The 12,685-nt window shown below is 39.5% G+C and overlaps 1 protein-coding gene across 1 annotated transcript in view; it reads right to left on the bottom strand.

Annotated features, from left to right (window-relative positions):
- Positions 1-2,698: 2,698 nt before the first annotated feature.
- The window catches only part of EZH2 (enhancer of zeste 2 polycomb repressive complex 2 subunit), a 49,061-nt gene continuing 39,074 nt past the window's right edge, over positions 2,699-12,685 (bottom strand). Inside the window, exons 13-20 of the mRNA XM_008504387.2 lie at positions 10,525-10,565; positions 8,472-8,597; positions 7,896-8,074; positions 5,331-5,426; positions 4,669-4,750; positions 3,869-3,949; positions 3,671-3,755; positions 2,699-2,938 (exon numbers count right to left, since the gene is read on the bottom strand). Coding sequence (XP_008502609.2) covers positions 2,878-2,938; positions 3,671-3,755; positions 3,869-3,949; positions 4,669-4,750; positions 5,331-5,426; positions 7,896-8,074; positions 8,472-8,597; positions 10,525-10,565 — 751 coding nt within the window. The 3' untranslated portion in view covers positions 2,699-2,877. The remainder of the gene's footprint in view (positions 2,939-3,670; positions 3,756-3,868; positions 3,950-4,668; positions 4,751-5,330; positions 5,427-7,895; positions 8,075-8,471; positions 8,598-10,524; positions 10,566-12,685) is intronic.

Raw genomic sequence — 12,685 nt, 5'->3', positions numbered from 1 at the left:
GCTACAGAATATTTTTTTTTTGCTTTTCCTCCTCTTCCCTGATTTCTAGTGACTTAAGCACATCTTGTTCTCTGAGGAAATTGTCATCTATCGAGTGTGCATGTTATTTCTCTCTTAAGAAGAAATGTCAGTGCTTTGGAAAGAAAAATGTGATGTCACAAGTTATGCAGAATAGAAAATACTTAGGATATATGTGGCAGTACTTGGTCATCTGAAGTTGTAGCTGGTTATAATATTGTTCAATATGCTATAAAATGCATCGCACTTGCTGTCATGAATAAATAAGGTTTAGGATGCCCATTTCTTTGACTAGAACAGAAACTTGAGTGTGTTCCCAAAGATTAATTCCCATTAAATGCAACCCATGATGGGAATTAAAATGTTTTAGTGTTACTACACATATATTGATTGACCAGGCTATATTCCATTCTTCTTACAATGTTTTGTGTTCTTTATATACATGTGAAATAATACCAGCTTTCCACATGTTATAAGCAAAATGCTTGTCTCAGGACCATACTTGCAGATCTTAGTTTTGCTAATACATAGTTTCTGTTCTTGATAGTGAAAAAAAACTAAATTCTGCAGCCAAGTCTGTTTTCCCACTTATAATTTGATTTGTTGAGTGGATTTAATGGTATAAAGAAAAGGGGGTTTTGTGTTGATACTGTTTTTCTCTGTGGGAAACTAATTTTTCATGGTTACAATTGAGCTGCGACCTACAAAAATGTCTGGGTTAAAAAAGAAAAAAAGTTATGGAGATTAGATGTGATCCATACCAGTTTGGAAAACAGGGGAAAAGTCTCATCCCACCTTGGGATTTTGTATGTTTGCTGTTCCTATTCTGAAATAACTTTTATTGCACTGAAGACTGCCGGCATGGGTAGTAGAAGCATCTTACAGATTTCAAAAAGAATTATTTGAAAATAGAAGAAGAAGAACAGTGCTTGGGATGTTTTCTTTGGTTTGTTTTTCTGTTTGCTTTTTTTGTTTGGTTTTGGTTTGGTTTTTGTTTTTTATGATGATGCTGGTTTTTTGTAAACCTTTTTCAGAAAGTTCTGTGCTACCAGAGTTTTGTAGCAGGACAGAAGAGTGGGATGGTGATGAACCAGCACCCTGAATTCTGTTTTATTTCTGATCTTCTGCACATAACCTTCCCTCAGCTGCCTCTCAAACCTGAGCCATAAGCTAGGTGCTGGTTTAAGCAGGATTGTTCTGTATACCCTCTTTCAGAGCTCTTTCATAAAACCCAGCTTCTGTTGCTCTAGCTTTAAAAAGAGCTATGTTTTACCCAAACAGAAAGAAACCACTTTTTGACTTTTTAAACTTTTTGTCTCCTGAGTAAAATGAGAGGTATGCAGCACAGCATATGGCATCTGGCAGCCAAATGCAACATTTACCTGAGGAAGCTTTAGTGCTGCTTTAGCTCTTGCTCAGCAGGGCCAGTGAGTTGGAGCCACTCCTGGAGGAGGAACAGAGTCACTCATGACACAGGTTTTTGAAATCAGGTTTGCAGTTAATGTCTCCTTGTGCCTGTCTTCCCCCCAGCAGCTGTTTTGACTAGAGCAGGGTGTTGAATCTAGCAGTGAATCTCCAGTGCTCACACATAAACATATAGTAGCCCCTACAAGAAGCTAGCTGCAATTAACAATGTTAGATAAAAAGTTGTAAAAAATTAATTGTAAGAGATAGTAACTGTACAGGTAAGTAAAATAATGGTTGCTTGCAGCTAACCAGGAGATGCAGCAGATGTATGTGTCATTAATGTTGCGTTCATTATTCAGTCTGCTGCTTCAGAGAAGCTGCAGTTCAGCATTCCAGCTTATTCCCTTATCAAGTGATACAAATGTGTCCTCATCAGTGTTACTTCCATACTGAGTGAACAGAGGTGAGGAGATTCATAGCTTAATGGCAACCCTGGAGCAGCCAACAGGCAGATAAAAGCAACTCTTTCCCCCCAATTTTTCCCCAGAGCTCCCAGCTGTTCTGTTGTTGGCTTTCTTGGTTTGGTTTTATGTGTGGATTTTTGTGTGTTGGGTGGGTGGGGGAGGGATTGGGGGGGTGTTTTGGCTTTTTTGGTTTGGGTTTGTTTATTTTTTCTTTGGGAGAGGTAGCCTTTTACCTTCCCATTAAATGCATCTTCTGCTAATGGACAGAGTGGTTATTAAGTCACAAGGACTGATGAGACTTAGCAAAAGTAGAGGAAAAACTTGGAAAAAAAAATGAAGTGCAGCTGCTGTTGTGAACAAGAGGTTTGCTGTAGGAATAACTAAAGGAGTTTCTAAATTGCAGCCATCACTTTCTAGAGAACGTCAATGTTCATGCTAAGAGTGCATGAAAACTGCTGGACCAGGACTGTTGTACTTAGGTTGTGGCTGCTGCTGTTCCTCAGTCAGCCTGACTGATGCCTCTGACCCTGTTCACGTCTTCACGTTAATTTTATGTGAGAGATGAAGTAACAGAAGCAGACAAGTATGGAGCTGGAAGCAAGCATGCACATTGCTTCCTTAACTGCCTGGTAAAACATTTCAACACATTTCCAGTAAAACTGAAGAAGTTCAAGTATCCTTTATTCAAAAAGGTTGAAAAATGTACCATACCACATTATTGCAAAAGTTCATAGGTACAAAACACTTTGCAGCTGGTGAGAAGGCAATAAAAAGTTGGGGGATTTATGTTGGGTGGTTTTTTTTTGTTGGTTTGGTTTTTGTTTTTTTTATTTGTTACTATAAATTACTGTTACAGTACTTTGCAATTACAGAATTTCAAATTGCATCGTTTTCATTTTTGCTAAAATTGCCCACAGTACTAGTAATTCCTGAAGATAAGGCAGCTGTTTTTTTGTTTTTTTTTTTTTAAAAGCAGAGGTAGCTGGTGTTAAGGGATTTCCATTTCTCTTTCAATACCCACATACTTAAGGGCATCAGCTTGGCTATATCTGAAATAAAAAAACAAACAACACAACCATAACATAACAGCACAGCCCCACAGCCTGCATGGTTTCCCTTGCTTCATCATTTGGGGCCTTTTTTCCTTGTGTGAATTTGCAGCTGCAGAGCAACACTGGCCACTCAAGAATCTGCTTTTAGAGAAGTTTCACCGATAGGAAACAAAATGCTAATAACATTCTGCACTTTCTCACCTTAATTCACAATGCTAAAGGTCATTTTTACCTAGTAGAAAGGAAATGCATTTCTTAAAGTTGACTTAGTATCATCACAAGACAACTTAGTTTTCTACAAGTGAGATAATTCCAGAGTATGGCAAGCACTTCTCTGTAATAACAGAAGAATGCTTCTTGCCTCTTTCTGAATGATGGGAGAGACAACTCATACTGGCACCCAGACACCCCTACCAGGTAAAGTTTAATAAGCAGCCCTGCCTGGCAGAGTTGTGTAGGTCTGTCCCCATTTCTCACTAAACTTTCTTCTCTGTACACTTTGCTGTTCCAAGTCTCCGAGGCTTTTCACAAGCTGCTTTGCTTATGTCAGTCTTACTATGGTGTCTGGTTTAAAAATAAAAATTAAAAAAATGCAAGGGGACTGCTCAGCTGCTTGACACTGGAGGTTGTAAGAAGGGAGGCAGAGTAATTAATTATGAGCTGGACATAAATAGTGAAAAGCTAATCCAGTTTATGGTAGGAAGAAATTACAAAAATCCATCTACCAACCTGTAGTCAAAGAACAGTTCTTCACCAGTCTGAATGGCTCTTTTAGCAAATATTCCTATTCTGTGATCACCATTAACCATCATAACTGTTCAAAAGAAATTTTAAAACTTATGTGAACACAAATACTGATAAACTGTATATTCTAAATAAGTATCCCACAACATTTCACAAATAAAAGCAAGGAAATGTAAAACTTACCTTTTGCATAGCAGTTGGGGTTTACTGAATGGTTTGCAAATCTAATTTTGTTGCCCTTGCGTGTTGCATCAACCACAAAATCTAGAAGGGGGTGGGGAAAAACCCAGAAATGATGGATAGGTCATCTACAATTTTTTTTTTTATTTAGTACCACATGTGCTTGGATTTTAGCAGGTAGAAGATAACTGCTCAGCTTCCCACCCGTGCAGCCTCACGCTATTTGAAGCTTCTCTACCTTTATCCCACAAGGACGAGCTCCGTTAACATGCTGAGTCAACATAAACATATAGTAACTTTTTTCTCCTTTCAAATATATCCTAGTATTTCAAACTTGACACAGTGCAGTCTACATTTTCCTCTTCAGGTGGCAGTAGCCACATGCCACATACTTGTGTGGCTTTTTCTTTCCCTGGCACAAAACTACCAACATAATTTAATGCTAATTTAAGTAACAGGAAAATTATTTCACATATTTCATAGCAAGCCTTTTAAATTCTTTAGGCTAGTTTACATTATGCTTGCACATAACTTCAACTCCAGGAAATCCTACTCAGCTCATCTTGTATAGTTGGGCTTGTGCAATAGGCTCCATTGCTAATATTTAGTTGACTAACATCTAGGGGAAAATAAAAAAAAGCACTAGTTCTCAATATTAGGAATCCAAACATTGCTAAGAAAAGATGTGCAGAAGAAAAAAAATTCTCAAAGTTACCCCCTGCCTGCAAAAGAAAGGGCTGAACAAAATTACAAGCATACGTGTGTTATTTACACTGCAAGGGTTGTGATTAGTACTTACATACCATTATTCAAGTTAAACAGAAAGCTGCACATGTATTTGTCATATACTTTTCCTCTTCTGTCTGCCTCATCTTGAGAAATAATCTGAAAGGAATAGTACTTGTAAAAGAGAACACCTCTTCCTTCTTTCTTTTGTAACCATAGCAGCTTAAGGTCAAACAAATCCAGACATTATGAAAGAAAAGAAGGTTTTTATTCTCTCGGACTGAAAATACTCCCGAACATGAAGTAACTGCATTTATCAACTATGTTTTACATTTATCGTAAGTAAATTTTTTCAGAACAGAAGGAAAGCAAGATTGCTTCTCATCTCAAAATCAAGACTGCATACTTGCTTCAGGGTTTTATTCAGAATATAATTTAGTGTAAGCACTTACTGAATTTTAGTAGTACATAAGATGATTTTGCACAAAATTCCAGACACTGGAATTGAGATTACATCTAAGATAAAGATGACATTTCAGTCTCTCATTCTCATGAGAACCTATGACTATTTTTTTTTTTTGACATTTCAACCCCATCTACCTCCTCTTAGGTTCAGAGCCTCTGACAGCAGTAGCTGTATATTATACACACATTATACCAAGTCAGAGACAATCTCTTGCTCCCTAGCCATCACACAACTTCACCAATTAAGCTCATAACCAGTGTTCTCCATCCTTACCTCACCACAGTATTCAGAGATGAATTCATTCTTCTGTACAGGATCTTTGATGAAAATGCCCCAACCTGCCACATCTGAAGGTGCCAATAGCAAGTGCTGTGGGAGAGAAAAAGCAGAAGACTTAAGACATGTCTAGCTTGGATTTCCTTTTTGTTTTGAGGCTTTTGTTTTGTTTTTAACTATATCAGATAATGAAATGTATGCTGGGACTCCAGGAGAGAAGACAAAAAGTGGATTCTTTCAATTATAAAAAGCACAGTAAATTTTCAGTTTTTGATCGAAAGTTGTACATGGGGGGAAAAACCAAAACCAAACCAAACCCCACACAAAATACTTGAAAACCAATAAAAATTTAAGTTCAACCTTGAAATGAGGTTATTAGATAAAGACATATACACCAAGGACTTCAAACTAGAAAGGTATGCAGAAGGAGGCCCAGTACTAGCATTTGACTGAACTAGTTTGTGAGAAGGTGCTGGGGAGGAGAAATAAACCTTGACTGACTGATTTGGAAGAGCAGAGTCAGATTTCAAGATAACTTCCATAGACTGTTGTCTTGGTTTGAGACGACGAGGACAGAAAAACCCTGCCAGGGCCACCACAGCACCTGCCAGCCTGTTGATGGGGCAGGTATAATGAGGAGCAGCTGAGCTTATGGGGAGGAGAGGATGGGTCAGGGGACCCAAATGGACCAATCAGTATTTGTTCCTGTGGTGCTCAGTATAAAATGGCTCCAAATGGCTCTGGCTGTTGTGTTGGTTGGCTTGAGGCCTCTCTGCTGCTTCTCCTCATTTCCTCACCAGATGAGGACATCATTCACCAAGACAGCTCCCCTGCCTTCCCAAGTAGGACCAGCTTGGTTGTGAACTGTTGGTGAGACCCTGGACTTGGGCACCCCCATATGCTGCCTAGTCCAGTGTGGGGCATTTCCAGTTGGGAAGCAATTACCAACAGAGAATGGTAAGTTCCATATTTCCATATTTGTATATACATTTTTAATTTGCTATTACTACTTCATTAAGGTCTTTCTCCATTATTGCCTCCATCTTCCCTTGAGAGGGTAGTGGGGAATAACAGAGTATCTGTCACTTACTTACTGGTTAAAACCGTGACAGATATATTGGCAAGGAGAAAATCCAAATGTTTTTTATGCCACTCTTTCCTCCTCAGGGGAAGGACTTCTCACATGCTTCCCCTGCTCCAATGCAGGGTCCATCTCATGGAAGAGAATCCTTCACAAACCACTCCAATATAAATAGAAATAGCTAGTGTCTACATCTGATCCAAATTTCCTTTTGCTGATCTAGGGCAGGGTTGATGAGGTATTGCTTTAAAACAGCAGCCTATTTGCAAATTAAAAGGGAAACATGAATGGGGAAAAAAAGAGACTCTACCACAGAAAACACTAACTAGATGGTACGTGCCCAAAAGTACCAACTGTCTTCAAATGTAGACCAGAGAGAAGTCGTGTTCCCAAGGGAACTGGGACTGGTGCTGTTTAACATCTCTGTGAGAGTTATGGACAGTGGGATTGAGTGCACCCTCAGACAGTTTGCTGATGACATTAAGCTGTGTGGCGTGGTTCACATGCTGGAGGGAAGAGATGCCATCCAGACTTGACATGCTTGAGAGGTGGGCTTGGGCAAACTGCATGGAGTTCAACAGGTCAAGGTCCTGCACAAGGGTAAAAGCAATCTCAAGCACAATTATAGGCTGGGTGGATAATGGATTGAGAATGGTTCTGAGGAAAAGAATTTGGGGGTATTGGTTAATGAGAAGCTCCACGTGAGCCAGCACCATCAGCCCAGAAAGCCAACCGTGTCCTGTGCTGCAACAAAAAAAGTGAAGCCAGAGGTCAAGGGAGATGATTCTTCCCCTCTACCCCCCTCTTGTGAGACCCCCTCCTGAAGTACTGTATCCAGTTCTGGAGCCCCCAGCACAGGAAGAACATGGAGCTCTTGGCACAAGTCCAAAGAAGATGCACAAAGATGATCAGAGGGTTGGAGCACCTCTCCTATGAAGACAGGCTGAGAGAGTTGGGATTGTTCAGGCCAGATAGGAGGAGGTTCTGGGGGGCTACAGGAATGCTGGGGAGGGACTTTTTACATGGGTGTGTAGTGGTCTTGATGAGGGGGAATGGCTTTCAACTGGAAAAGGGTAGATCTAGGTCACACATTAGGAATAAATTCCTTACTTTGTGGTGAGATACTGGAACAGGTTGACCAGAGAATCTGTGAATGCCTCATCCCTGAAAGTGTTCAAGACCACATTGGATGGGTCTTGGAGAAACCTGGTCTAGTGGGAGGTGTCCCTGTCCATGCAGGGGGTTGGAACTAGATGATCTTAAATATCCTTTCCAACCAAAAGCATTCTTTGATTCCATGAAATGTACAGGGAGTTTAACAGCAGCACATAAGGAAGGTAACATAAGCAACACCTACCTTCCCCCTTCCCCCCCCTTTTCTATTCCTCTCTGACAGCATGAAGGCAAAGAAATTCCATTGTCTAGCATGAAAATATAAATATCATCTCAAAGCCAAGGCAATGGCATGTTGCTTTACATACTTTTTTTGATCCTCTCTGAATGCTGCAGTTCTTGCAAGAAACATTTTTGCTGTCCCAGTGGTCAGCTGCTCCACATGTTAAACAGAGGTCAGGATCACATTCACGTACAGCAAGGTAACATGGGCACTGCTTAGTGTTGCATTGTGCTTTACAACGACATCCAGGAAACCTGTTTTGGCCTACAAAGAAATATATGGAAAATAAAAAGGACAAGTATGAAAAAAGTACATTATCACATTGAGACAGTGCATGATACAGCATATCAAAGTATTAAAAAAAAAAAAACATAGCCATTGATAATCTATATAGAACATTCCAAACTACTCAAAATTCTTTCCCTCCCTGATTTTACTTTTAATCTTCCTCAATTTGAATTCTTAAGTCTGATTCTGACTTAATGACTAATTAGGAGGGCCAAAAAAAAAAAAAACCCCACAAAACTGAACATGTGCTCCCTTTTCACATCTTTTAACACAATTTGCTATTCTTCCAAACACCATTGTCTGTCCATACAGCAGAGTTAGATGCTGGGACAGTCAAAGAAATGTATAGGTAGCTTTTAAATGTTTCACTTACATTCTGAGCTGCACTGACAAAACTTCTCACAGAAGTTTTGAGCAATTACACACGGGCATGAGCTATCACAAGGCTGACGTGGATGATCACACGGCTGATAGTTGTAAACATGATTCGATGACCCATCTGAATAAAAATAGCAACATCATGTAAAGTTGAAAGGTGCAAAGAAATAATATACAGTTCAATTCACTCTTTAAAGTAGAAATTCCCTTGTAGTCCCTTTTTTAATTAAGAAATCCCCCAAAATTAACAAAAAAGCCTCAAACCTACAAAAGACAGCAAACCAGAACCGTAACATTAGTTAGGTGTTTGGCACCATTAGTTGCCTGGTTCTTAATGCAGTTCTTTCTTCCCAGTACTCAGCTTCCTTGACTATTCAGAGCTGAAAACTTTACTTTGGAAAACTGAAAAACAAAGCTACAGTGGTATAATTCCCTGTGTGAACATGTTCTAAAGTAACACTGGTACTATTCAGCGAAGTAAATTTGCTCAAATACCCAAAGTAAATTTTACTCTGTAGCAACAGTCAACTTCCACAGGGACACACAGCCAAACTAATACCTGGTTGTCCTGGATTGGGCCAGGATAAAGGTGATTTTTCTGTTTTGTACTTTTACTTTTAGCTAAGTCTCTTGTAAGTAGTTGCATTTGCTGAAATTAACAGCAAGTTTCTCAGACAGTGTGTGCTTCTAGGATTGATAACACTTGATGTTTATAGTTACTGCTAGAGACTGGTATGCAGAGCCAAGGACACTGCTCAGCTCTGAGGAAAACATTTTACCGTCCAGGAGGATACAGAGGCCCCACTTGAGCCCTCCTTTGGGGAGGAACAGACAAGATAGATGCCAGAATTGACCAAACAGAGTATTCCATCCCATATACGTCACACTCAGTATAAATTTGAGGCATCATGAGGGCCGAGCCAGATCTTTTCCTGATTTCCTGCTTCCCTTCCTTCACCCGGCATCCTGGAAGGATCCTGTCCATTCATCTGCCTGTGGTCCTGATCCGTGCCAGCCCATATCTGTGTGTTCCTGCCTCCGGTTCCCGACTGCTGCCGACTCCAGGAGTCCAGCCTGGACTTTCCCAGGGCTGCCCTACAGCCTCGGTGGTGACGTGAGAGTTATTGGGGGAGAGGGGGGAGGAATGTGGTATCCATTTTCCTGTATATTTGTATATATTTAGTAATTTTACCTATTTATCATTACTGTTCATTAAAGTTGTGTAGTTTAGTTTCCAACCCATAAGTCTCTCTCCCTTATTCTCTCTCCTTTCTCTATCAAGGAGAGAGAGATTAATAGAGAGCGTCTGTTATTCGGTTTAATTGCCGGGCCAGTGTTAAACCGTGACACTGGTCATTATACCACTGTGCTTTCCCAAGTCAGTTTTCCAATACAGACAACACTAGCAAGGAGGGACTATTGGATACAAGGCTTAAGTTTTACCTACAGAACAGCAAGGAGAATTTTGTATTATTTAAATTATATTTGGTGTTAATACACCTGAGCTTGTTTTGGGTTCACATGCATTTGTCAAAATGCTCAAGTTAGCGATCAGCAACAGAAGACAGTCACGAACTGATCTGGTTTTTATGTTGCTAGAAGTCCCAGCCACTCTCAACAAAACTTTCAGATAACTATTTCTAAAATAATTAAAAAAAAAAAAAAAACCACAAATGCCACTTTTTAATGCAGTTCCTATTGCTAATACAATTTTTATCGGTGTTTCAATGAAGACATAAGGAAAAAAATTGTAAATTCGGTCTCCCTCCCTTTTTATCAAATTATACAGAGCTCTTCTAGTTACCTAAACCAAACAATACACCTTTTGTCCCTACAATACTGGTAGTAAGAGCTTTTTTTTTTTAAAAAATAATAAAATTATTCCTCCATAATACCCATGGAATGTATATAATGTCCTAACATCAAACAAAACAAAACAAAACAAAAAACAACACCCCCCACACACACACAAAAAAAACCCAAAGGCTAAAAAAGCAATAATAGGATCTTAAAAGTTCAGGACATAAATTGAATGGAAAGATGCTAACCCTTTTTCAGCTGTATCTTTCTGCAATGAGCAGCCCACAACCTGCAAAAACACAAAACAAACACAAGAAGGTTGACAGGAACTCCTCCTGCAGTGGGCTGGGAAAGGTAGCTGCACCTTGCATTCACACTGGACTTAAAATGGGAAATTTTCTGGTAACATGAACATCATTTTCTGACATGAGCACAAGTCAGAAGTGGTTGCAGCAGTACAACCCTATCCAGCCTCTTCGAGCTGACAAGATCAATGCTCTGCAGGTTGCTCCCTCCCCCTCCCCACACCATTCCTTCAGTCCCAAGATTGTACACATGAGCAGCCCCCACCCAGCCCAGGATAGAGAGATGCTTATTTGGGTGGCCTTGAAGGAAAACTTGTAAAAAGGAGGCTGCTGGAGCTGCTTCTAGCAGGCAGAAGCAGCAGCAGAATGAAAGACAGAGATCTGCAGATACGGGGAAGACAGGGGTAACTAGGGGAGTGAAGTTCAGCCAGCTGTGTGCTTCGCTCTGCTCAGCCCCAGCACCACACTGGCAGTGTCCTACAGATCACAGCCAGGTAAGACTCTTCATCTGCTGCTCCAAGTCTATGACAACAGGAGATGACATGATGACAACATCCTATGACATCTCAGTGTGGCAAAGCCACACTGATACAACTTCAGTATTTCTGGTTGGACTTTCTCCAGTTGTTTTGACTGGTGGTACTGTGATAAGCCTTTTACCTTCTGATTCAAACTCTATTTGCCTTTCTCTTATGTCTTTAAGCTTTTGTTTCAGGGTTCTCTTTCTCTATTAGCCTAAGCACCCCCTTTGCAAGAAGTGGTTATGTAATGATTTGTGTGTTGATTTGGTTGGGTTTTTTTTTAAGAATAACATGATCTTGGTTATCATAAGATAACTCACTATACTTCGAAGTTCTTGCAAGTTACAATTGCCCCTTCTATTTTGCATCCATTTTAGACTGGCTATTCTTTGGACAGGAAATGTCTTCTATTCCATTAATAGCTGTGACAGACATTAAAGAGCAAAAATATCTGTCTGGACCTTAGGTACCAAAAGGAAAATCAGACTTCAATTTCAGTAACCTTAAAATTAAAGGAGAAAAAAATTTTAATGATTGAAAAAAATGCAGTTCTTCTAAAATTCCACGCATTTTAGTTGGCTCATGAATTTCAGTGAATGAACATAAAAAATTCAGATAATTTTCAATCCAATTTCAGAATACTGGAGAAACATTTAGTCACTGCTAGCTGCATGTAGCAACCTCTTACTTACCAGTCCCAAATACTTACAAACTCAAAAAGCTGCAGCACAGAACACTTAAAAAGCTATTCTGCCTTTCAGTGAATGCAACACTCAGATGTTTGTACTCTGAAGTATCTCCTCCAGTAACTTCTTGAATAGGACTTTTTAGCTACTACTTTTTTTCTACTTTAACTGCATGGTGTGCTACTCCCCTCATCCCCCAACACACAACAGCTTTAAGTAAACAAGACTTTTGATGCAATTGCTATTTCAAAGTAACTTTTTGCTATTTCAAAGCAATATTTTACCATTTGACTTAATATTAAATGCCTGACAGCCAACCTTCTTACAAGCATTTGAAGGAACCCAGACAAGCTAGAAATTCACAGATACAGACTTGTCCAAGTAACTGAAGTCGAGGGGAGGTAACAAACCTGAAGACTATCAGCATTACCAAGCACTGTAATAAACAGATGACATTCCTTTTAAGAGTATCTTTAGAAAAAAAGACTATCAGAATGTATTTATGAATTATGAGACATTGACTCTTTATAAGAAAACAGTTCCCATATAATTGAAAGTAGTACAATTTTGACTTAAATTATTCTAATGCACAAACTGCTTGTTTTGTCTGGCTGGTATATGGCAATGTAACGTACACTGTACTTTTGAACAATTCTTTCAAAAAAGCTTGTCTCTCAGCCCAAGACAATAGGGATCTACTAGCATACTAAATCATTAAAAGCTTCCTGTGGACAGACTTCTTGTAACACCATTTCATGGGGTTGTTGGTTTGTTCGGGTTTTTTAGGTAAGCACTATACTAATACCTTAAAAGCAAAATGCTACTTACTGATGAGTTACCACCTGAGAGTTTTTGGTTTCTGTGACAAAGTCAAGTATACACTGTATGGATAAGTTC

Source organism: Calypte anna, chromosome 2 (assembly GCF_003957555.1).
Source record: "Calypte anna isolate BGI_N300 chromosome 2, bCalAnn1_v1.p, whole genome shotgun sequence".
Classification (NCBI taxonomy): domain Eukaryota; kingdom Metazoa; phylum Chordata; class Aves; order Apodiformes; family Trochilidae; genus Calypte; species Calypte anna.
Note: the sequence above shows the minus strand (reverse complement) of the source record. Positions and strands in the feature narration are given on the sequence as shown.